The 25,669-nt window shown below is 45.5% G+C and overlaps 1 protein-coding gene across 1 annotated transcript in view; it reads right to left on the bottom strand.

Annotated features, from left to right (window-relative positions):
* The window catches only part of SUZ12 (SUZ12 polycomb repressive complex 2 subunit), a 910,103-nt gene that overhangs the window by 205,643 nt on the left and 678,791 nt on the right, over positions 1–25,669 (bottom strand). Inside the window, exon 14 of the mRNA XM_086930882.1 lies at positions 4,442–4,640. Within this exon, the coding sequence (XP_086787008.1) occupies positions 4,442–4,640 (199 nt within the window). The remainder of the gene's footprint in view (positions 1–4,441; positions 4,641–25,669) is intronic.

The following is a 25,669-nucleotide window of genomic DNA, read 5'->3' as shown; positions in this document are numbered from 1 at the left end:
TTCAGCCAACCACCAATATTTGCCTTTACCAGGGCTAAGAATCTGGGAGAAATTGTACAACACAAACCCAAAGAGTCCGCTACTTACACTGGAACCAAACCGTGTTTAAATTGCGGCAACTGCAACAGCATCATCAAAGGCAACATAATACATCATCCAAGTCAAGGTCATGCAATTAAACTCAAAGTCAACGCCACCTGCGATACCAGCAATCTGATATATGGCATAAAGTGTCCCTGTGGCAAGATGTACATAGGGAAAACCGAACGACGTATTAAGGTGCGCCTAACGGAACATAAATCAAATATTAGACTCAAAAACTCAAAGTCAGCCCTAGCAGCACACTTCGTCGAATTCCAACATAATGTTTCCCAAATCAAGTTTATCATCCTAGAGACTGTGTCGAAATTAGAGGGAAGAGACAATAACAAATTCCTTTTGAGAAGGGAGAACTACTGGATTTACAAATTATCAACCCAGAAACCAACGGGTCTCAATGACAGAATTGAATTTGCCTGTTATCTGTAATGAATTGCTCTTTACACCCATCTTGCTGCTATTGTGCGTGTTCCTATTTCCAACTACATAGACACCATTTTTCAACACTGTTCAAGCACATCCCGCCGTAGCCATATGAGTAGCTCACCGAGCACCTCAACCCCATGGTTCCGAGTTCGATCCTTCACCGGACCTTAACATTTTAATTTTAATTTTAATTTTCATAGGAGTTTCCAGTCTTTCACCTACGTTTTTTTATTTTCACATACTCATTCCTTTATTCCACAACCCTTTATTCCACAAGCCCATTCGTTCTGAATGTTTAGTCATTTACATTGACTGTATGCTCAGCCGATTAGGACACTGTGAAGCACTGCCGATTTAGTCCGCACACATAGTCTTTCCCCCACCCTTGCTCCCACGTGACGATCACATGACAGCAATTTGAACTTAAAGAACGCGGCAACCCCTATGCTCTTGCCGGCGTTCCACGGAGATTAGGACCGGACCGATCTAACTTTCCGAATATAGTCAGGTTAGTTTTCACCGCCTCCCAATTTCGAGCACATTTCCGTGCATCCCAGCCCTCTCACGCTAATCGTGTTCTCTCATTTCACCTTCCCCTCTTGCAGATTTCACACGATCTTTTCCCCACCGGCATGTAAGTGACTCATTAATTCGTTTTTTCACGTTCCCAGTATTGCAAACAAACAGCCTTGTTTTTCTTGCGCATTCACCATTGATGTACTTGCAGGCAGCTAATAACAGTATTGAACTATGTTACATTATCGCGATGTCTGTATTTTTATTGTGATGTTTTCAGTTAATACTCACACTAATGTGCATGTATATTATTATTTTTTTAGTGTCTATTCCCTGATGAAGGGCACACCTTTAATGCCCGAAATGCATTGGACATGTTTAAAAAGACAATGCCTGAAGTAAATTGCTGAAACTGATTTTGAAGAGATTTGACTAATCAATATAAAATTGAAAAAATGAATCAGCAAATAAATTAAAGAACCACAAAGAACATTGAATGAAAGTCGTTTTCTTGACTTAAGGAATGACAAACATGTGTGTGCCTGCGAAGGGATGAGACTAGAGGTCCTCTAGCCTCACATTTTCATACATTTAGTCCGACGTCGGTGGGCACTCGACGCCTCCTTGCGGAGCACCAAAAAAACAACCAAAAAACGCTTCTCAACTTAAATTCAACTCTGATCAAAAATATTGCTGTGCATCCATCCAATATCAGTTGCATAACCACCAGGGAAGACATCAGGTTCCGACAGCATTCTATTGGGCCAGTTCACATGAAAAACATTCCAAGAAATGATGGTATACCATGCACATGAGTCAACGAAAAATTCCAATTCAATATCATCAACAGTTATTAGACAAGATGGAAATTTTGTACAATCACCATCCTCACATACATTGATAACAGTATTCACTTGGAACTCACTCTAATCATCTAAGCATAATTTCCACAGCCCTCATGTATGCAGTTCACTTTCCCTGGTAAGGATCTACAAAATCTTGTGAAATGACCTTTCTTATTGCATTTTGAGCATGTTTTCCCCAAGGCTGGACAATTTTTACAATCCGCTAAATGCCCATAACTTCCACATCTGAAACAAAGTAATTTTGAGGTCCTCTTCTCGTACTTTGAATTTCTGAATTTGTTGTCCATTCTAGATGAAAAATCATTTTTATGCAAAAAGTTTTTCTTTGCCCTATCTCAATCCTTAGATATATTGAAAACATCACTTTTATCATTTCCTGTAATATCCTTCACAAATTTTTCAGAATGTTCTATAGACTTTGCAATATTTATGGCATTATTTAGAGACATATCAGATGTCGTCCAAAGTCGTTCCTGCACTTTTTTGTTATTAGTTTATCAAAATTTGGTCCCTTAAAACTTGCTCATAGGAGATATGTTCAAAATCACATGTGACCGCTAATGATCTTAAAGCAGAAACAAAATCATCCACAGGTTCATCAGCACGTTGCTTTCTTGAGTAAAAATGAACCTCTCCATAACATTTTTCTTTTTACCATATCGCAAGCTTAATTGCAAAGAAGCATACTCATATACATTAATAGTTCCTGGATTTACAAGAACAGGTAGTGTTTTAAATTCTTTCAAGGCAATTCCACCTAAACAGTGCTTTAATAGCGATAATTTCCTTTCTGGCTCACATTCTCCCTCCTCCAATACCTCTACATAGGCTAGAAATACAGGTTCCCATATTTCCCAAGTCATTGGAGGTTCACCTGGGGATGATAAAAATGATGGAGGAGGAACAATACCAGACATTATAGATTAGTAAATAAAGATAAATAAAAAATAAAAAAACTTTTCCGTTTAATGAACGGAAAATAATCAATGTAAATATGATAAAACACAAAGTGTGCGTGTCACCAAAGCTTGAAAATGTTATTTGAATCCATATAATGAGACACGCGGTGTGCGTGTCACCGATGTGAATAATATGCAAATAGTTTTCACATTTAATCTAAAATACCACAAACGATCTTGAAAAATGCTTCTTCCGAAATCAAGTAGCTAAGCAGCACGGAAAAATGGCGCCCACGTCACGTGATGACAAACGACGTACCGTGTGACGTGTGCCGTGATGACACGATGACTCTGTACTTCGTCAATCTGTTTACTCACAGATTCCTCGGGATTCGGAAATGGAACCGAACTGAAAAGCTGCGCGACGGAACTCCTGTCCCATCAAATCCAAACACTGTAAACAGTAAGATCCCTTTCTTGAAAATGTATTTTCCTTATTTTCTTCCTTGTAGCAGATTAAAAAAAAATTATTCAGACAAAGTAATCCATACCGGGTCACCGCTCTCCGTAAACCTCGTAAAGCCTCGCTGCACGATCACAGTTTTGAAAGAAAAAAAAATAATCTTCTTATAAAGCCAATAAATCTTGTTCTTTAACGCATAGCAGGTAAACGAATCCCATCCTCGTCGCCAGTGTTGAAAGTCACTCTTCAAGTATAAATAACACGAAGCAAGCATGAAGAGTAAGAGGTTTATTTTACATCCATTCTTCAAGTTGGTTATTCCGAGAATGCCAACAACCTCCTAACCACAGTACTCCCTCAGTATTCCACATATTCAAAGCATAACAAGATCCCCCAATATTCCCATTATACACGAGCTAGTCACGAGCCGTGACATAAGCAGCACGCTTGTGACAGCTCGCATTACATAAACAGTTCCCAACACCGAGGATGAGGACTTACGTCTTGTCCGAGTTCAGCTTCAGTCGGCTGTTCCTCATCCAGTCGGCGATGGCCTTTATTCCTTCGTGTAGGTTGGTTTTGGCGGTGTGGGGGTCCTTGGTGAGCGAGAGGATCAGCTGGGTGTCGTCGGCGTAGGAGATTAGGTTTAGGTCGTGCTGTTGGGCGACGTGGGCGAGTGGTGCCATGCAGATGTTGAACAGCGTAGGGCTGAGAGATGAGCCTTGGGGTACGCCGCAGATGATCTCGGTGGCTTCGGAGCGGAAGAGGGGGAGGCAGACGCTCTGGGTTCTCCCGGAGAGGAAGGCAGTGGCCCAGTCCAGGGTCTTTTCTTGGATTCCGGCGTCGTGGAGGTACGCTCTTAGTGTGCGGTGGCAGACTGTGTCTACTTAGATGCTAAAGTATGGACTAATCTACAAATGCTGCTGAACCAATACCCATTTTAACACTTAATTGCCATCCTAAAAATACGGGGGGTTCCCATCTTAATGATAGGGCATGATTCAAGCATGTGAATATGTGAAAGGTACTAACAATTGAGATCTGGAGCTACAGGTAAATTACTGTCACGGTATGCAGAAAAACCCTCTGGCACCATTTGCATTATTATATAATACATAAGATTTCACTGCTTCATTTTCTTATCAAAACATTTAAAGGTATTTTATAATTACAGTAATTGTTTTCTCTCTCAGCCACTCTGGATCCTTTTCATCTTCACTGTCCACTTCCATTTCTTGTGGCCGAAGAGGGAGGCAGGTGTCGCTATGAAAATACAATCGATTGTGACCACTACTGTATGTCCGCTGCTGCTCCACTTCGCCATCTTCAGACTCCAGAAATTCTGTCATGCTGGCTTTAGTGCGTTTTGGTCTATAAACAGAAGAAGAAAGCACCAGATTTATTTTCAGAATTTTCAGTGTTGAGGAGTTGCACAGAAAATGTTGAGCATATTGTTACGCCATTGGTCATTAAAAGCACTTTAAACTTTTTTCAGGGAAAAACATAAGTCATTTTCATTCAGGTTTCGCAACTTTCTACTTTTGTTACGTAAAAAATGACATGGATAAGAGGCTTATTTTTTTATTTTGTTTTTCCACACAAGTCTATTTACCTGATAGAAATAGGAACAACATGGGGGAGGGGGTTAAAAACGGTATCCTGGAGCAATACATCCAATTGTCTTTGCATCGGTCAATATTAAATTCAAAATGCAAAACATTGAAACATCTAGATTCACATGCTCTGTACAATCTTGCAGCCTAATATGCTGGGCGTGGATGTTACAAGTTATTTTTCACCAAAGTTGTGCTCCGACTTTCGGAGTGGCTGAAGATACCTCTCCCTGAAACAATGCACCAGAACAAGATGTACCTTAGACTGTGCTTGTCTTATGGGCAGGGCCACTCAAATTATGGATTTTTGCATAATTACACATTAGCCGCATTTGCCACATAATCCTTCATCTGCCGTATAATCTGCATATTTTAACAAAATAGTTTTGTTTTTAGCCCAATAGCGTTAGAAGTTGCTAAAAATCAAGTGACGTGTTGCCACGCAGCGCAAGTCCCTTTGCAAAGCAGGGACGTCACCTTTCTGTTGCTACTACTATATTTGGGTATTAAACTGGTGCTAATGAGGTGCAAATAAATTTGACCAGAGTTCTCAAGTTTAAAAATGACGAGATAATGGAGTAATACTATTACAAAATGCGCCACATCATTTGCCTTTTCTTGCTGCATTATTTACTCAACCCTGGCGCATAATCTGGACCTCTTGCCACATAATTTCAGTGGCCCTGCTTATGGGTGAAGTAGTTAGGTAGAGATAAACCTGGTCAACCCTCCCCCGCACAGCTCCACCAGTAAGTGCTGCCCTGTGCTCTCCGTTTGGCTGTAGGTTCAAGACCCTCCGCCACCCGCAGGCTCCTGCTTGCGCCTCATCCCAGGTGATCCAGTGGGATAGCACTCTTCAGCTTTCCCTCAAGCAGCTCGACTAGTAAGTGCTGCCCTGTGCTCTCTGTAATGCTTTCGGTTCAAGGCCCTATGGTACCCGCAGACTCCTGCCTGCGCCTCATCCCTGGTGGTCCAGTGGGAGAGCACTCTGCTCTTCTGTTCCGCCTCTGTTGGCTTTTTCTGTGCCCTCTTTTTTCTCTCTTTCTCGGTTTGCTCTCTTCTCCCCATTTTTCGGATTCCTCGTCGCTGCAGCCCCTGCAGGACCGCCCCCCTCTAGCGTGTCCTTCCCACCCTCCTTTCACTGAATTGCGGCTGCTGCACCCATCCGCGACTGTACTGCGACCAGTTCCAGGGACCCTGGTCCTCCGACCCACCTCCAGCACACTCGACCCTGGACGCAGTAACAATTGCCAGCTATCGATGCTGACACGGTTGCTGCACCTTCCTGACTCCTGACAGCAGCACCCAGCCTACCGGACGTCATTGCACACAAACAACTGAAATGCATCCTCCTCTACTTGCACTCCCTACACAGGCCCGCCATAGAAATCAAGGACCTTCCCAATACGGATTCGCTGATGTCTCCTTTCTCACAGGAACCTGGATATCGCCAACTCAGTACCAGACATCAATCGCCATTACCGACTAATACAAGATCCTGAGAAAAGAGGAGCCATCGCCATAGTCTACAAAAGCTCCCTCTGCATGACAACCACTGACCCGGACAATGCTATGACCCCAATGGAAAATCTCCACTTCCAGAATCAGATCAACTCCAAAACATCTTTCCGTGTAACCCTCATCTACAGGCCGCCTGGTCCCCGGGCTCCCTTCACCAACACTATCGCTGACCTTATTGCACCACACCCCATACCCTCACCGCCACAGACCACATACTACTCGGACACCTACATTTTCACCTGGACAACAATGATGACCCCAACAACACCGCCCTCCTAGAGAACCTCGCCAACACAGGACTGAAGCACTGTGTCACTGCTCCCACACACACAGCGGGACATACACTCAACCATGTCTTTACAGGTGGAAACAGCATCTGTGTGTAGTGTGGTGTGGTGTGTCCCCTATAGCCACACCATGGAACCTCTCCGGATGGACCACCGCTGCGTCCATTTTTCCTTCAGAAAACTCACCAAACACAAGCACATGCACCGACTCCCGCAGAAGCTGGAACAAAGTCACCAAAGAACAGCTCACCTCCGCCTTCACAAGCACCCCACATACAACAGCGACAGACGCTTAGACAGTGGCATGCAAGCTCCACTGCTGGATCACTAACTACGAAGATACACTCACTCACCTCAAGGAAACTGCAGGATATCACTTCAAGAAAGCAAGCTGGTTCACCCCTGCACTCCAACAATCCAAGCAATCCTGCGGACGACTAAAAGACATGGAGGAACAGCAAAACTCCAGAAATGCGCACCGCCTACAGAACAGCCACCACAGCACACCACCAACTCCTCAAATCCACAAGGAAGAAATTCCTCAGACAGAATCCCCACCAACGCCCACAATTCCAAAGAACTCTTCCACATCATCCAGATATTTCCCAAACCAGTCAGCGAAACAACAGACGTTCCTCCCTCCCTCGACCTCTGCAACAAACTTGGCACCTTTTTCCACATCAAGATTAAGACACTATACGATAACCAGGACCTTTCCATTACTTCAGCCCCCACCCCCAGCGACACAACTCAACAGACCCTACTCACTTGGACATCGCTCACCCCAGAAGACACCTCAAAAACCATCCACTTAGGAGCACTCTCAGACCCATCTTCCACAAAGCAGCCACACACATTGCACTTGAACTACGCCGGATGATCAACTGCTCCCTTGAGACTGCTACATTCCACAACGGCTGGGAACACACCAAGTCAACCCCCTCCTGAAGAGACCCTCCGCAGACCAGACAGACCTCAAGAATTTCAGGCCCATCTCACAGCTTTCATTCGCCACCAAGGTCATCAAAAAGCCCATCAACACCCAGCTAGCAAACTTCATCAAAGCCAACAACGTCCTGGTCATCTCCCAATCTGGCTTCCACAGTAACCACAGCACTGAGACAACCTTACTCGCCACCACTAACTACATCCGCACCCTTCTCGATCAGGTAGTAACCCTCCTCCTCCTGGACCTCTCAGCTGCCAAACACTAGCCACCCAGACTCCAAGACACTGCCACCTGAGGAAAGGCCCTCAACTAGATATGTTAATTTCTCACAAGATGAACTCAGCGAGTCAGACTCATACCCTACCTCTCAGAACCAACAGAGACCAGATGTGGAATACCGCACAGATCCTCCCTCAGGACCACTCTCTAACATCTACATGGCCCCCCTTGCAACCATTGTCAGAAACCACGGGCTCAACATTATCTCTTACGCCAACGACATTCAGCTCATCCTCTCCCTCACCAAGGAACCCAACATCACCAGGCACAAACTTCAAGAAGGGATGAAAGCCGTTGCCACCTGGATGAAGGACAGCTGTCTGAAACTCAACTCTGACAAAACAGAAGTCCTCACCCTTGGCTCCACCTCCTCAGCATGGAACAACACCTGGTTGCCCCAGCCCTCTGAAACTCCTCCACCCCGACAGACCATGCACGTAACCTCTGCATCATTCATACTGGACTAATCACTCACTATGAACCAACAGATCAACTCCATATGCTCGGCCTGCTTCAACACCCTCCGCCTACTCCGGAAAACGTTCAGATGGATCCTTTCGGAATCCAGAAAAACGGTCACACACTCCCTCATCGCTAGCAGACTAGACTACGGCAACGCCGTCTATGCCGGAATCAACAAAAAACTCCATAGTAAGCTCCAGAATGCCGCAGCCAGACTGATCCAAGACATCCCCGCCACAACCATTTCACCCACACCTTTGCGACCTCCAATGGCTCCCCATCGAAAGAATAATAATCTTCAAGCTCCTCACAAATGCATACATGGCCTTTCACAACATCAGACCAGCATACCTAAACAACTGCCTCTGCTTCCACTCACGCAAGAGAAACCTCTTATCAGCTGACCTCTCTCTGGCCACCAAGCCACACATCTACAAGCCCAGAACAGGTGGAAAGTCCTTCTCCTACCTCACAGCCAAGACCTGGGACGACCTCCCCCTCTTGCACAGCCCTACACTGCTCCAGTTCAGGAAGAACTTAAAGATCAGGCTCTTTAGAGGACCCCAGCACCCTACGGAGGCGCCCCCCAGCACCTCAAGACCCTCCCGGGTGAGCAGCTGCATTATACAAGACCCCTGATTTATTGCGGTGAAAGTGTGGATCGTTGACCATACTGCAGCTTTCCAAGTTAAGGAATATTGCGGAGGAAAGCCATAATGGCCCTTTTTTACATGAGAATGTGCTCTAGCTAGATAAAGTAGTGTGTTTTTGGTTTTGCCATAGCAAAAGTGAGCACATCTGACAATCCATCTTTGAGGGCTGCTTTGAAAATATGTTATCCACTATATGGCAGGCCAAAATCTACAAAGAGCTGCTTCATCTTCCTAAAGGTGTGGTCAATGTAGTACATAAGCATTCCTGACATCTAGAGACTGTAAGGTCCCTTCCAAAACTGAGGGGGGCCGAGGGGGGGTGGGGGGGGGGGGGGGGGGGGCGTGAGGAGACGGGGAGGCACCAATAGTTTGGTTGAAAAAGACCATAGGGAGAGAAAAAGGATGTGTTCCAAGTACCTAACTTATGTGAACTCGAATAAATTGCTCCACTATAATATTTATGGCTTGCAGTTCACTAACTCTATGGAGAGAAGTGATTGAAAGCTATTTTCCTTGGAAGGAACCGATCAAAAGTTTAATCTCTCTAATTGTGGCCCCATGAACTATGCAAGTACAATACTGAGGTATCATCAAGGGACTGGTGGCAGTGTAGGAGTGATCACATTTTAAGGTCTTGCATAAAGGCTCCAACAGGGATACAGAAAAATGATTGGTGTTCTCCATTTTGCAGGAAATTGGTTCAGCAGCTAGGTTTATGCTAATGGAAAAAAAGGGGCTTTCTGCCTTTTGAAGGTGAAATAAGTAACAGATGTCTTGCACCTAGGCCTATCAGGGCTGCTTATGGAGATTGATACAATAGTCTATTTGGTTGTGCAACCAGGCCTCACAGCGGGCTTCCTTTAGAATGTGCATGCTCTGCAAAGTCCAATACCCGATTTCTATGGCGTCAGGTGGCAAATTCCAAGATTCAGCGCTTACACTGAGGTACCCCAAGTCAGAACACAAATACATACAGCCAATAATAACACCATTATAGTGGTGCAACTGGTCGTCGCTATCACCCCGGAGTATTGGGTCCTCCTAGTGTATCTGGACTGGGATTCTGGGTCCATGTGAAGAGACTGGGCTTGAGATGGGGGACTCTAGAAGATGGTGTGGATGGTTTGAGCTATCTGCACTTTGTCTTCTTGAGAATTAGGTGCATCCTGAGCTCTTCTGCAATCCTATCTCTGAATGAGCATTTTGGTTTGAGGTTGACCTGTTAGAGATGGTCATGCCAGACATAGAATAAGTATACCTTCTTTTGTTTTGCATCAGTCTGCTGTCCTTGGTCTTCTGGAGGCGGCAGCTTGCTAGGCACTGAGGCCAGGGCTGGTTTTGAAGTTAACCTCAAGCTCGACTGCGCAGCTTAAGTCTGCTTAGATGAGGAAGAGTAGACTCTTTGGGCTGAGGAGGGTTATCTGAATGTCGTAGTTGGAGCAGATTGTCTCAAAACCTTCTCAGAAGTAAAATTGACATTTAAGGGCGGAGATGGCACGGAAGCAGTGGCTGCCCAAACGTGCAGAGGCCTCTTTGGAGGAGGTTCAGTGCTTAAGATATGGCTTTCTCAGGGCTGTACTTAGTGCTGCAGATGAGGCTCAATTTGCCAGCTCAGTTCGAAGTAAGATACTCTAAATGTTTGCTTAGAAACCAATAGCCTGTCTTTGTTAAGGGCTCTGGACAAGAATGCCCTTTCAAGTTGGAGTCATTGGATGAGACATATTCAGGACTTTGTTACCCCTTAGATCACCAGAGTATCAGAAGGCCCACCTCTTTCAGCATCCAAGTAAGTTCCCTTGACATATTCGATACAGCATGGGATAAGCTTAGCGCTAGATTCTATGATACACCCATAGTCTACCTCCATGGTGCTGGTTAGTCTTATAACACCGGAAGGCCGTAGATGCAAATTCTTTGTGGTTGGTTGGGATACAGATGGCAGACCTAATTCTGGTCTGACCACTGGAACTTACTGTTACAATTAGAAAATAAGAAGTGTATTTTCATAGCACTCTCTGCCACAAGTCATTCTCTTACAACCTGACACACCAAGGAATTTGGTCCGATTCGATTCCAAATAGGTCAGCATCCACATGGTGTGTTTGCGAGGGTAGCGGTGCAGGTTTTTTGCTGAAAATCTTGCTAATAACGTGCGACTGTTTCAGAGATACGCTCGACCCTGATTGCAAAATAAACTAAGGTGAAGTCTACACCCCACTACTTAGTGGGCTTCAGGAGAGGTATTATGAGGCACCTCAAAACCGAAGCCTCTCGCAAACTCTGCATTCCAACACTATAGATGGCAGGAGTGTACAGAGCATGTGACAAGGCTGACATGCTCCAAACTTGGGGCAACTCAAACTTCATCTCATCAATAAACTTAGGAATCAATAATTCTACCCCTAGTTTTTGGTATGCAAACGTTTCTGCAGTCTTTAACAGTCACATAATTGCCATCCTATATCTAGTATATCTATCAAATTATTTCAATACCTATGAAAATGATATAAATGTTAAAATAAATATACTTGGGGAATCCAGCGATAGTTCTCTTGCTTTATTCCAAAAACATAGAAGGCAAAGTTATGTTATTTCAGTGATGCTTGAGAGATTGCTTTCTGCACTGAAAAATCAAGCATACACATTTGTATCCAGGTATCCTGTTGAAATACCAGTATCTTAGGGAGCAGCATCAGGGAGGTGGACATAAATGTTATAATGATGAAATAAAACAAGCATGGCCAAAAAGGTTCTTCTACTTCCCTTGCAACAAAGTATTTCAAATGTCTGTCTCCTACAAGAGACAAGAGTCCCTCCCAACTAACTCAAATTGGCATGTTTATATTATCGTGTCAACAATGACATCACTGAAGCCACACCCATGAAGTCATGAGGACTTCAGGGCTGTGGCTCTGCAGGTAGGACCAGACTGGAACACAAAATGTAGGTGGTGGATAACACAATCAGAGCAACACATCTGAAGCTCATGGGTCTTGTGTGGGAAAGAGAGGACGATGGTGCAAGAGGGCTATGAAAGTGAAGGTCTTAAAGGCCTGCCAGCTTAGCGTCCGAGTGTGAGGCAAAGAAAAACAAAGATGTGCACACGGATTGAAGGGAAGACGGATCCTAGGGCAGATAGGAACTTCATTGAGAGCAGGATGGCGAGGTTCCCCACTGAAGACACTGAGGAGAATTTTGAGACTGGCTTTTGGTATTTGTTGAGGGCGTCTGGGGGGGAAGGAGGAGAAGGGCAGGCTATGTACTAAGAATGTTAAAAAATATTCAAAGGCTCTCTGTCTGGGTATCCCAGTAATGAAAATATTCCAAGGTTCACTGGGTATCCTACAATACTGAATATATCAGTTTCAAGTGGCACAGTACACCACAGTAAGTCTTCTGCTTAAACTGACAAAGCGGTCTGCTGTGTCTCAGTACCGTAACCAATTGCATGGGTTGCATACGAGAGAAAGAAATACTTTTATAGTGCTAATTATTGCACACAAAGCCTTCAATCTCAATAATAGGATTTAGGAACACTGCTGATAGGATTCAGGAAAACTGCCCTCCTAGGAACATGCTCTTGAGCGATGTAGGGCTGTTAGTAGTTCCTCGTTTTAAAAGGAGGAGATTGGGCAGCGCTGCCTTTTCCGTATTAGTTGCCAGGATTTGGAATAAGCTCCCTCTGTAACTTAGAACCGTCCCAGATGAGTAGGCTTTTTGGAAATGATTTAAAACCTATTTGTTCAGCCTATAATGTGGGCATTTCCACCCTGCATTTGCCTCAGTGCAGGGACACTCCTGAGTAGTCATGCGCTTGATAAATCCACTCTTTCATTAAATTTTGAAATAAAAGGATGTTGTGATGTATATGATTTAGTTAATGAAATGGAAATGGAATATAAATTGTTCTTTGGTGTTTCTCAGATTCAGTTTTGAAATGATGTGACGTATAAAAGTTAATGATGAGCTTTACCCTGCAGAAAAATGGCAGAATATCCCCCTTCACAACCTTTAATTATAATGATTGAAACCTAAAGGGAAAAAATAGTTATCCCATTTGAGCGCATAGTGATTTCGCCATATCAGTATTATTACTGAAAATTATTACTTATGTATAAGTAATAAGCATTGACATGTGGAGATTGGAAATTATTTACACAGTACTTTTCCCTCGACATCCTTAAGCCTTTAAAGTTCACTAATGTAGTCGCTCCTTGCCAGTACCACATTGAGCTTGTTGATAAGTTTGAAAGTTCTGCAATGCAAACCTTCAACAATTAATGACATTTAGACTCCCAAGGACCAATCTACATACAATTTTTTTTAAAACCTCTATTTTCTTAGGGACATTGCAGTTAATGTAATTATCTCACACCATTTGTCATGCAGAACATGTCTGTCACAGCAGCAGGGGAGGGTTATCCACCATCTATACCTTCTTGCGTGGAGATTGAGCAGCAACTGTTGACAGATTTCGACCTTCCTCCCTAAGTCTGTAATGTTATCTTGACAGCCAAGAATTCACCACCAAGCATCATAACACCCATCATCCAATTTTCAAACATGTTATGAGTAGGGAAATACTTCTCTCTAGCTGATTAATCTGCCACTGAAAGAATAGCTACCCCTGTTTGAACTAGGTCATACAAGAAGCAAACCATTAAACTCCTCTCAATAAGGTCCAGCCTTCTTCTTTGTTATATCAGGGTTGGCACACTTATGGATTTACAAGTTCTAGTTGAATTACATTAGATACGGTCACTCTTTACAGAAAAGGCTCACATAAACAAGCAATGGAAAGCCATGACTGCCTCAGTTTCCTTAAATGCAAAGGACTGGCCTGGACCAACTGTAAACAGATCTACGGCAGGAACACCAGTTTTACTCTAGAACATTGGTGAAAGTCGCACGTCAGAATCGTTGATAATGTGTGCACATTTGTTTACATGCTAAGTGCACAGAATAGAATTTTGAAAGCTATATACAATTCGGCTCTTAAAACCATAGCTACCTACTGTCCAAGCCCAGGTCAGAAATACAGAATGCTAAGGAATATATGTGTCCTGGAATATTAAAAATGATTTCCTCCTCATTGAATTGGACATTTCTGCTTTCACTTCTACTGTTATGTGTGGGGAATTGAACTGCCGATATTTAAAAACCTGAGAAGGCTGAGAATTTATGTTGGGGTCATCAGGATTCAAACGCATTTCCTCAAGATCACTATGGCAAGTGCTATGGAATGATCCCTAAATATGCTTTCTCCAAGAAATTAACTTTTTCTAATGTTTCTTATCAAAACAAACAAGTTCAGCTGGGTCCTGGCCATACAAAATAATCTATGAATAGATAAAGCATATAGTGCAAGCTCACCATGTACAACTAACATCCAGGGATGGGATGTTGAAACAGTGGTTTACTGCAAACGTTGTAGGATAGGGCATCAAAATAAAGTGCAGCAAATATGCGGCGAAAGCACAATTAAGTGCTGCAGACGTTTTACTTTTGATGCAGCAAAATTTACAAATTCATGCAGCAACATCCTAAGGGTCTGCGTGGCGGACAGTCAACTGTAGGTGGACTACAAGCAGTAGGACGCAACTTGGTCATTGCATTCTCCTTCAAATTTGGAGTTCAGAATTTGTGTTGGAAGATGGAAAATGGTACTTAAACGTATGCATCTGTTCATGGCATGTAGAGCTGTAGAGTTGTGTGCTGTAACAGATTGCCATCTGGTGTTGGGCTCGGATGTTTGCACTTTGTTATTGTAGAGGTTTTGTAGTCACGAGATATGTGACTCCTCCTTTGGTTAGTAGTGCGCATGGGCATCGACTCCATCTCCAGATTTTTTTTGCCATAAAGGGTGATGATGGAGTTAGTTCGAAATAGAAAGATGTCCATGTGTAATGTATATAAGTAAGATATTACTCCAACAGATACAGGTATCCGGGGAGGCGGGTGGGCATATACATCTCTACAGCTCTACATACCAAGAACAGATGCATACTGATAAGTAGCATTTTCCGTTCGAGGCATATGAGCTTTAGATTGTATACTGTAGCGGACTATACAGCAGTGTTGCCTTCGCGATGGCTACCTGTATCGGCTGCAGTAGTTTGAAACAGTGTTTTTAGTACAGCCTGGCCCACATTAGCTTGTTGTTTTGCTTGCACATCTACACAGTAATGTTTAGTAAATGTGTGTGGTGTAGACCATGTTGCTGCTTTACAAATGTCATCCATGGGGATATTTCCTAAGAATGCCATAGATGCCCCTATTTTGCGTTTGGAATGCGCCTTAGGGGAAATTGATAAAGTACGTTTTGCTTTTTGATAGCAGATTTAAATGGTTTTAACAATTTTAATTTGGCAATTCCTGATTTTGATATAGGATTGTTTTTATGTGGTGAGAACGCTACAAAAAGTTTAGTTTTCCTGAAACTTTTTATTCTGTCAATGTAGCAAAGAATAGCTCTTTTAACGTCAAGGGTGTGAAGAGCCCGTTCTGCTACTGAGTCAGGTTGAGAAAAAAAAGACTAGGAGCTCAACTGATTAGTTAAGGTGAAAGGGAGAGACTACGTTAGGTAGGAATTTAGCATTTTTCCTAAGAACCACTTTGTTGTGATGGATTTGCAAACATGGTTCTTGTATGGTTAATGCCTGGAGTTCACTTACTCTCCTGAGAGATGTGATGGCCACAAGAAAAGCTACTTTCCATGTGAGAAATTGCATCTCACATTTGTGCAAAGGTTCAAATGGGGGACCCATGAGCCAGGTAAGGACAATGTTTAGATTCCAGATTGGAGAGGGCGGAATTCTGTGAGGAATTATCCTTTTAAGACCTTCCATAAATGCTTTAATGGCAGGAACCCTAAACAACGACAATTGTTGCCTGTTTTGCAGGTAAGCTGCTATGGCAGCAATATGCCATCTTATGGAGGTGTATGCCAGATTACATTTTTGTAGATGTAGGGCATAACAAATAATGTTTTGAATGGTTGCATATAATGGGTTGATTACATTGTTATTGCAGTAAATGACAAATCTTTTCCATTTAGCTGCATAGCAAGCTCTGTTAGTTGGACGTCTAGCCTCCTTGATAACATTCCTGCAGTCTGGTGGGAGGTTGAGATATCCAAACTCTAAGACTTCAGGAGCCAGATCGCTAGGTTCAGTTGAGCTGGATCTGGATGCCTTATGCCTCCATGGTTCTGCGTGAGAAGCTTTGGTGAAAGGTGAAACTTTTGGTGTGGGACTACTGAGAGTTCAAGCAGTGTTGTGAACCAGGGTTGGGGGGCCCAAGTTGGAGCCACCAGGATCATTGTGAGGGACTGTTTCAGCTTGCGGACTAGTAGCGGAATGAGTGGGAGAGGTGGAAAAGCGTACGCCAATTTGTCTGACCAGTTCATCCATATTGCACTGCCCTTGGACACTGGGTGTAGTAACCTGGAGGCAAAGTTTCGGCATTTTGTGTTTAAGTGTGTGGCAAACAGATCTATGTCTGGATGGCCCCACTTTCGAAAGAAGGGAACTTTTGGATGAAGTTCCCACCCATAAATCTGTTGTAGATGATGTGAGAAGTTGGCCTGATATATGATGCTCACTAGTTCTAGTGATCATCTTGTATCAGTCCAAACAACCCTTATGGTGATTGGAGGTAAGTCAACCTTATAGACCAGCTATCCTAATGGTAGCATGGACAAAGCAGTCTTAGGCTAAACTCTTTTGGCATGTGAAGCCAGCTGTTTTACCACATATAACCCATTGAATACCAAATGAAAAGACACCACACAGGTTGTAATGAAAATAAACAAGATATTTATTACTAACAAAACACCTCTGAACTATTTATGAGATCAGAGGGCTAAGCACATGACAAGACTCTTAAGAAAAATACGATAAGTTGCACAAATTACAATGGTGCCCTAAGGGCACGACAAACCATATACTAAGTAAATGGTATAAGGAAATCGATAGAAGGAATGGAGCTGTCCAGAGGCTGTAGGATCGCTGGGACTACACTACCCTAACCTTAGTTAAGGGCCAGGAGGCCCACGGGACGCGTGTGCAGAGTGTGAACTCACACGCGAGATGAGTTACAAAGTCAATGGACACTACAAATTACAAAAAGGTACGTAAAAGACAGCTCCGACTGGTTAAGACTAAAACAACAGGATACCTGGACACTAGGAGAGTCAATCTACCCTTGAGCACCGAAATGCTCTTGTTACCTCACCCACGGGCTGCGGGTGCATAGGTGTGAAAGTGTCGGGTTTCCGCGTTGAAGTCAATGGAGCCTTGAAGAAAGATGCTGCAGGCGACCAGGAGGAAGATGTCCGGAGTGATCCAAGGGTGGATCGAGGAAGATGGAGACCTGAAAGCAGAGTGGACAATGTTCACATTCACTAGCCAGTGACCGGAGTGGAACCAGGAAGGAACCAGATGCTGTCGTCGCGATCAGGTGAAGAGTGGACGCTTGACTCTGCAGCCACGTGGACCAGGAGGTGTCTTCGACAACCAGGATGGAGGCACGAGCTGTCCCACGGAGGCTCTCGCTGTCAGCGGTGTCGGATCCGGAGTCAATAGGCCTTGGCAAAGGCAACCCACGTGGTGAGTGGAGATGGCGTCTGGTGCAGACCAGGAGGGTCCGGGGTGCTTCTCTTTTGGAAGGACGCAAGGGCCAGTCTGGAGCAACCAGACCAGCTGTGTAGATTTCGTGGATCGTCGTCTAGGAGGCCACTAGCCAGCCGGCAAGTGACCAGACAACGCGTCGAGCAGCAATCAAGCAAAAGGGCCCCACGAAGATCTCGTGGATGCTGGAGGGCTGATCGTCTGTGCAGGAGCTGCTCGGGCTGGTGCTTCTCAATCCCCAAAGCACTTTCTCGAGGATACCTCTGAAGTCGTGCTGGAAGCGAAGTGCAGTTTCTCCAAGATGGCCGGTCCCACGTGTCTCGTCGCACCCACGGATCTCAGCTGTGCTGCAGATGTAGGTAGAGGTCGGAGAGGTCGGAGAGGTCTGGATGTCCGGGTCTCGCCGGGCTCTGAAGTTTGGTTCCACCGGGAAGGACGACAAAGTGAACCGCTAGGTCGCTTGATGGTGCCTGCTTGTGCAGGGTGGTCACTCCTTGGCCACAAGGGAGATTTTCTTCAGTCTTCTGTGGAGCAGAACGTCCAAGTCCAGAGTTTCAAATCAAGATAATCTAATTTGGAATGGGACCAGCTCCTACCTTTATTCTCCTAAAGGGGGCTGTACTGTGACTAGGTCCCTCCTATGGGTGGGACCAGGAAGGGGGGTGGTTACACCCCCTATCCTTTGTCCGGTTTCGTGCCAGAGCTGGGGCGCCCCAGCAACTGGTTTGAACCGGGGTATGCACAGGGACACCTTGTGTGCCCCAGGCATGTCTCATTCCTTTCAGCCTGTCCTACCTCAATACACAAAATCCTGTCTGGGGTGGTGCAAGCACCTCCCAAGGCAGGAAAGAGTATATGGTATAGCATTATCATGGAAACAGCTAAAGGACTTGGTTCCGAAAGCTGCAGACAGGCTCAGCTCATGCTAGAGCACCATCTCACATAATTCCAAGCGCTCTGCCTCCAGGATTGTTAAGGCCTGCCATAGGAGTGACTTATAGGAGGATGTGTGTCCATTTTAGGTTTAGATATAGGTATACTATATCTAAAGCAAAGGGTGATTACACCACCTTGCCCCAGCTGTGTTACTAGCCAGTTGTGTCAGTTTTGGATGGCCAGCCAGGGGTGGCATAATACACGCTGCAGCCCCTGGTAGGTCTTGGGTGCACTTTTGCCCTGGGTACCTATGGTACACTGTACAAGGACTTACAAGAGTGACCCAATACCAATTAGATATGTACCTAAGGTACATGGAGTCCATTTTAACAGAGAGAGCAGGAAGCCTGGGGTCTCGGATAGCAGGATCCCAGGCCAACTATGTCGAAAACCAGCAAAAACACTAGGCAAAAAGTTGAGGGCAACCAGTCAGATATCCACCTTCCTACAGATGACGACTGAGCAGATCCGCTATCTGATTGTGTCTCCCAGGTAGATGCTCCGCTAAGATGTATTTTTTGAGGATTGGCCCATCTCCATATGCTTTCACATATGCTTTGTGGTAGCTGTGAAAGCTGTACAGAGTGTGTCCCGCCTGTTTTTGTATGTAGTACATTGCTGTCATGTTGTCCGTCCGGATGAGGACAGCTTTGCCTACGAGGTGTACCTGAAAAGCCTTGAGTGCAAGAAATATGGCCATTCACTGTAGATGATTGATGTGGAGGAGTTTCTGTTGAGGGGTCCATATACCCTGAATGGCATGGGTTAAGAGATGAGCTCCCCAGCCAGTGAGCGATGAGTCTGCTGTTAGAACTATCTGTGGAACTGGGTCTAGGAACGGCCGCCCTCTGGAAAGATTCTGTGTGTTCCACCACGGTAGAGAGCGATGTGGTGTTGGCTGTCCACCAACACCAGATCTGTGAATTGTCCATGAGCCTGATTCCACTTATGTGCTAAGCATTCCTGTAATGGACGCATTTGGAGTCTTGCGTAAGGGACAATTAAGATGCAAGAGGCCATCATCCCAATGAGCTGCATAAAAACTCGAGCTGGTAGTGATTTTTGTGGTTGAAATGTTATGAGAGCTAGCATAGTCGCTATCCTGACATGATTGGGAAATGCTAGTGCTGTGGAATTATTTATTGTTGCTCCTAAATACTGTTGGATGTGGGATAGTTGAAGATGGGACTTGGCAAGGTTTATTGTAAACCCGAAGTCGTGCAGCAGCTGGATGGTCTTGTGCATTTGTTGTAGACAATCTATGTGTGACCTGGCTTTTATAAGCCAGTTGTCCAGTTAAGGAAACACATGAATATGTTGTCTTCTTAAGTGGCTGCTACCACTGCAAGGCATTTTGTGAATACTCTGGGCGCTGTTGTCACTCCGAATGGAAGGACTTTGTACTGGTAGTGTTGACCGTCCACTACAAACCACAGACATTTCCTGTGAGCATGGTGAATAGGATTGTGAAAATAGGCATCCTTGAGATCTAAAGGGGCAAGGAAATCGCCTTTTTGGAGCAGTGGAAGAACCTGTTGCAGAGTGACCATGTGGAAGTGGTCGGATTGTATGTACAGGTTTAAGGGCATGAGGTCTAGTATTGGCCTGAGAGTGCCGTCCTCCTTTGGAATGAGAAAGTAAAGGGATTAAACCCCTGTACCTTGATGATGTAGAGGCACTGGTTCTATCGTGTGTTTTTGTAAGAGATAGAACGTCCTGCTTTAGAAGGGTCAGATGTTCTGTGGACATTGGCCGTTGTCTGGGTGGTATATGAGGAGGGGTAGAGGTGAGTTCAGGCAGTAACCATACAGGATCATTTGTCTCACACCTGTCTGGAAGAAGTGGAGGGAAGTCATTGATTGATAGTGGGAGAGGTTTGGTTGTAGTTACTCCAAGCTCTCCCTTTGTTAATATTTCCTCTGTACCCACCCCTAAAATATCCTCTGTTGGGGGATGTTTGATTAGGGGTTTTATAGGAGGAAGCTGTAGCCTCTGTGGTCATATTTTTTGATCCGCCCCTATAGAAGGAGCGACTAAAGGACCCCTGTGTAGTCTGAAACTGTAATACTTCCATCGATTTAGCAGTGTCAGTGTCCTTTTTCATTTTTGCTAGAGCTGTGTCTACAGCTGGCTCAAAGAGGTGTTCCTGATCAAACGATTGATTTAAAATAGTTGTTTGAACTTCCAGTTCAAATCCGGAAAATGGCTAACCATGCATGTCTACGGAGTAAGACACCGGTGTTAACCGATCTAGCCACAGTGTCTGCTGCATTAAGGGCACATTTAATGGAGGCATTTGTAATTAACTTGCCCTCCAGGACCAGATCTTTTGCCTTAGCTTTGTATTGATCAGGTAAGTGTTGAATGAGGGTTTCTAGCTCATCCTAGTGAGCCCTGTCATATCTGGTGAGTAGAGCTTGTGCATTGGCTATCCTCCAATGATTAGCTGCTTGGGAAGCAATACGTTTGCCTGACGCATCAAGCAGTTTATTTCCTTATCTGGGCGTGGTGCATCGCCAGAAGTTTGGGAATTAGCCAGTTTTCTTGCATTGGAGACTACCAAGGAGTCTAATGGGAGTTGTGCCTTGATGTACATGGGTTCTTTAGGGGCATGTCTATATTTTTTCTCAATGCGTGGGTTGAAAATCCTGGCCATGACAGGGGTCTTTAAATATGTTGGGTGCGTGTTTAATTACCCCTTTTAGCATGGGTAATATACGTATGATTTTATGGTACTTCGCATAAGTGTCCATTAAAATATCCTCCTCCATGGGGTCAGAATGTAGTGACACGCTATGGTATTGAGCAGCCCTATTAATAAGTTAGCTAAAACCTATATTGTCATCTGGGGGTGATGGTTTAGATGGGTATGCATATGGATCAGGGATGTCTGGAGGATCTGCAGGATCATCATAATCATTCCATGTATCCTGTGGAGGGGTAGTGTTATCGACATTAGGGTCATCTAAGGGATGTTCGTCCGCACCCCCTAAATTATCCTCATCCTGTGGTGATAAGGGTGAGCTTGGAGACAATCTAGGAGATTGTGTAGGAGAGTGTATAGGGGATACAGGCTAAGCAGGAAGAATAGGAGAAGAGGGTCTTATAGGCGATGTTTTAAAGTCTCTCTTCTTAACAGGCACCTCTAAAGTGTGTGAGGTATCAAACTTCCTCTTTTTTGCTGCAATAGTGATAATATGGCCTCTTTTAGGGTCCACCTGTAATGTTTTTTGCCTTGGGTCGACAGGATCTGGTCTAAAGAGTTCATCCTGGTCATCTGTTCTTGGTGCCGATTTTTTTCGGTTCCGAGCATGGCTTTAATTTGGTGTCCGAACCTTAGAACGAGGTTATGCTCGGTGGGCTTTGAAGGTGGCGTGGAGTTTGAACTTTTCTTCGGAGTCGAAGATTTCTGGTGCTTGACCGGTTCCGAGGCCTTATAGTCTTTAGGTGCCGAAGGGCTCAGTGCCGAAGCCTTTTTGGTTGGAATGGGGTGCATTCCAGATTTCGGCACAAAGGTGGTTTAAGTATAGCAATGTACGGCTTGCTTGGTCCTGAGCTGCCGGAAGGCTTTTCTGTTTTCTTCGGAGCTGGGCCCGGAGGCGGGGATTCTGAAGCTTACTTCTGGTCACGACTACGTCCTGCAGGCTAAGTCTTGACTAGAGCCGTTTGCTTGTCTGGTTGGGCAGGAGTAGGGGCTTTTGTACTCAGTTGTTGGCCTTGCGTGATTTCATCGGATCCGGAGTCATCCTCTTCGGAGCCGATCTCGAGTTCCTCTGAATCTTCTGCCTCTTGAACATCGGGGCCTTCATCGAAGATGTCTTCCGGCACCAGTGCAGCTTATTGAGCCATGACATGACGTTGAGCCCTGCGATCAGGGATGGTGGTCTTCGAACGAAAAGAGGCACAGGCTTGGCAATCCTAGTCTTCATGTTCTGGCGATAGGCAAAGGTTGCACACCGTGTGGAAATTTAGCTACACATTGGGGGCATTTTTAGGGCTCACCATTAGCGATACAGTGCGTAGCACTGTCGCGCAGGCGAGAGCCCTTTTGTGGAAGGTTCCAAAACGGACCTTGAAATCGCACACGATTCCTTTTGGTCCACGGTATTGGCGTTTGCTGTTGTCTTTTTTTTTTAGAAAGAAAGCACGCATGCTCCACCCATGGCCTATTGGTTTCTGTTACCCACACGCCGACATCTGTTTTCATGTCTGGGCACGATAATTGAAAACAGATTGCACGCTGTGGCGCGCACGCACTACTCGCTGGCTTGTCACTTGCTGTTCTGGTCCTCCCGATATACATACATTATCTCTCCTGGGATTTCCCAGTTCTGTCAACTTTATTGTGCATTTTTCAATATGCCTAGGTCGCACTTCGAGAGCGTCCAGGCGCAATTCCACGTCTATAATTCTTTTTTCTGTTATCAGTGAGTATTGAAGTCTGCAATATCGGTTCGTAAGTATTCTACTTCGATCGCAGTTATTGTAATTGCTGTATCAACTGAACCTATAGAAAGTTTAATCTCGGTTTGCTTCTTGAACAACATATCCATTGTTTGTGCAGGCCCCTTTGATACCGACATTGAGCCTCAAAGGGCAGTTTGAGAGATTTGCCTTTGAGAACAGCAATTACTTCACTGACCATAGCTTTGACATGGATGGCTACCATTGGTGAGAAAGCGGGGTAGTAGTCGGTTAGAGGTAGGACTGCTCAATATTACATATGTCGTATAACTGTGACCCTCAACCTGGTTGTCTGAGTTTCTCCCCAAATTAGCATGCATCTATCGGCAGCAGTGGTTGGGATCCGGTGTTGGAAAAGACTTATATCGTATAGGTCCCTTCATGTCTATCTGGTTTAAGTAGGTCAACCTGTGAAGCAAAAAGGCATAAAAAAGTTGTGCCTTAATGGTGGCAGGATGAGCATTAGAAAGGCCACACCATTTCTTATCTTTAAGATCGTAGTCTGCTGTTCAGTCAAGGCTGCCGCCGCCCACAGTGAGGCCTTTGTTGATTTCTCGCCATCATCAAATTTGTGTTCAAGCCGGTTTATAGCAGTCGTGCTACCCTGTTATCACCCTTACCTGTTGGTCCACGCAGTAGGAGTTACCAACTTATCAGCTTTCTCCTTACGCGGTTGTGTTTGGGAGAGCATGGGAGTAGCACAAGCAGACCATGGCGATAACTGCATGGGCGTTCAGTTTGTCACACTTCCATCGTTGTTGAAGGCTTTCGGGATGGGGGGGGAGGGGGCGGGGGGTAAAGTGAAAGCTGCTCATTGAATTTGTGTGGGAGGAGAAGAGGTAAAGCCCTGGGGCCATGTGTCTCCAGTGCCTCTAGCACAGCCCAGCAGTATTAGGCCTCACTCCTGGCTAACCAGTCAGTGTTGCTCCAGTGGTTGGATGGGGGTGCGGAAAGGCAGTGTACTCTCTGACTTGTGATACTAGGTGTGCCCCAGCACAGCACACCTCGGTGATAGTCCAGGAGGATGCTGGCACAGAGTTTCAGCAAAGCGCAGCCATCTCGCTCCAGTATGCTGCTGTTATATGATGGCTCAAAGTACCACTGAAGCCCAGTGGCTCAGAGGGGGAGGAAAAGAACAATTTTTCAACTCAGCACGATTTGTTGTCTATTTAGTCATCTTCTTATTATCCTTTTAGATTCTGGATCTGCCTTGTTAGTTCAGTCTGACATTATACTGCAGGGACTTCATCTAAGACGGGTGCTTTGTATGATCCTGGACCTGCATTTGTTCATCCTCACGGAGATCTTTTTCTCCCTTAGAAAGAGGATAGGTTCAGTGATTTAGATCCCCCAAATGGCTATTTTGAAAAGGTGAGACCACTCGGTCATCCTGAACGTATGGATGGGTGCCCCGATCCCCCGGGAAACCGTTGCGTGGGGGGGGGCGTGTCCCGGCCGGTTTGCCCATAGCGGCGTGGTCGGAGCACGCCTCCTCCGCCTAAAAGGGTTGTCCTAAACACCCGCCCGAAAGTCCGTGTACCTATGGACAGGATGGGGGCGCGGCCCCCGCCTTCCCGCTGCTGGATAAAAGGCGCGGGAATCCAGGGAAGCGTCCTCTTGTTCCTGCGCTCTAAAGGCTGCACCACTCGTCGCTCGTGAGCCCTCAAGGGAACAAGCTGCATTTTTGGACGAGTAATTGTTGTTTTTCTGTTTCAGTCGTCAAGGCGTAGCTGGAATCCAAGTCACTTCGGGAGGACAGGCTGAGCTAACGTCGAACGCGGAAATGCCTGGTAAGAAGACTGGAAAGAGCTCCGAGATGGAACGTATGCTGCGCACATTGGTGAACAAAGTGTCGGCGATGGACAGGAAGTTCGGTAAAGTAGACCAGCTGGGTCGCGGCTTAGCGGCCCTCAGGAAACAAGTGGAGGCCCAAGCGGGGCCCTCGGGGCGACCTAAGAGGATCGTAGGGCCTGCTCTGCCAAACATCACCCCAGGGGGGGATAAGGGGTAAAGGAAGAAGGGGAAAGCGGGTCCTTGCGAGGCCCCAGTCCCGATGGAAGTCCCACCGGTCCCAGTAGCACCAGCGTCCAGCCCGGTACCCACACCGGATGCGGGATTGCCAATCCCTGTGGTTATCACACCGCTGGATGACAACCAGATGCCTCCTGAATTAGTGCTTCAGTTGGCGGCTGCTTTACCATGGTTGAAGGGGGCGGGGGATCCGCGGCTGTGGAAGACCTGGCTGAAGAAGAGAGACTGATTATTGAACAGTTAAGGCAGACAAGGGGTGCTGGGGCGGCGAACGTGCCTTCTATTTCTTCACAGGTGCCGAAGGTGGTCGCTGTTGAAAACCAGAATAAGCCGACGGACACGGCTAGAGGTGCGGCGGAGGCCGGTAAGAGATCACTCCCAATGATGAGTGAGGGCGCAGTACCCTCAAGGCGGGAAAGCTTGGCGCAACATATTCCCATGGTTACTAAGGAGATGGTGTGGTCCAATAAGTATATTAACATGTTTTCATTGTTAACTGATCATCGAGAGTTAGAATATGCCAAGACCCGGAAGGATTTATGGCACCCCAGTGTATGGCGGGCAAAAATGGCAGA

Source organism: Lissotriton vulgaris, chromosome 7, assembly GCF_964263255.1.
Source record: "Lissotriton vulgaris chromosome 7, aLisVul1.2, whole genome shotgun sequence".
Classification (NCBI taxonomy): domain Eukaryota; kingdom Metazoa; phylum Chordata; class Amphibia; order Caudata; family Salamandridae; genus Lissotriton; species Lissotriton vulgaris.
The sequence above is the reverse complement of the archived record's forward strand: the minus strand, read 5'-3'. Positions and strand labels throughout refer to the sequence as shown.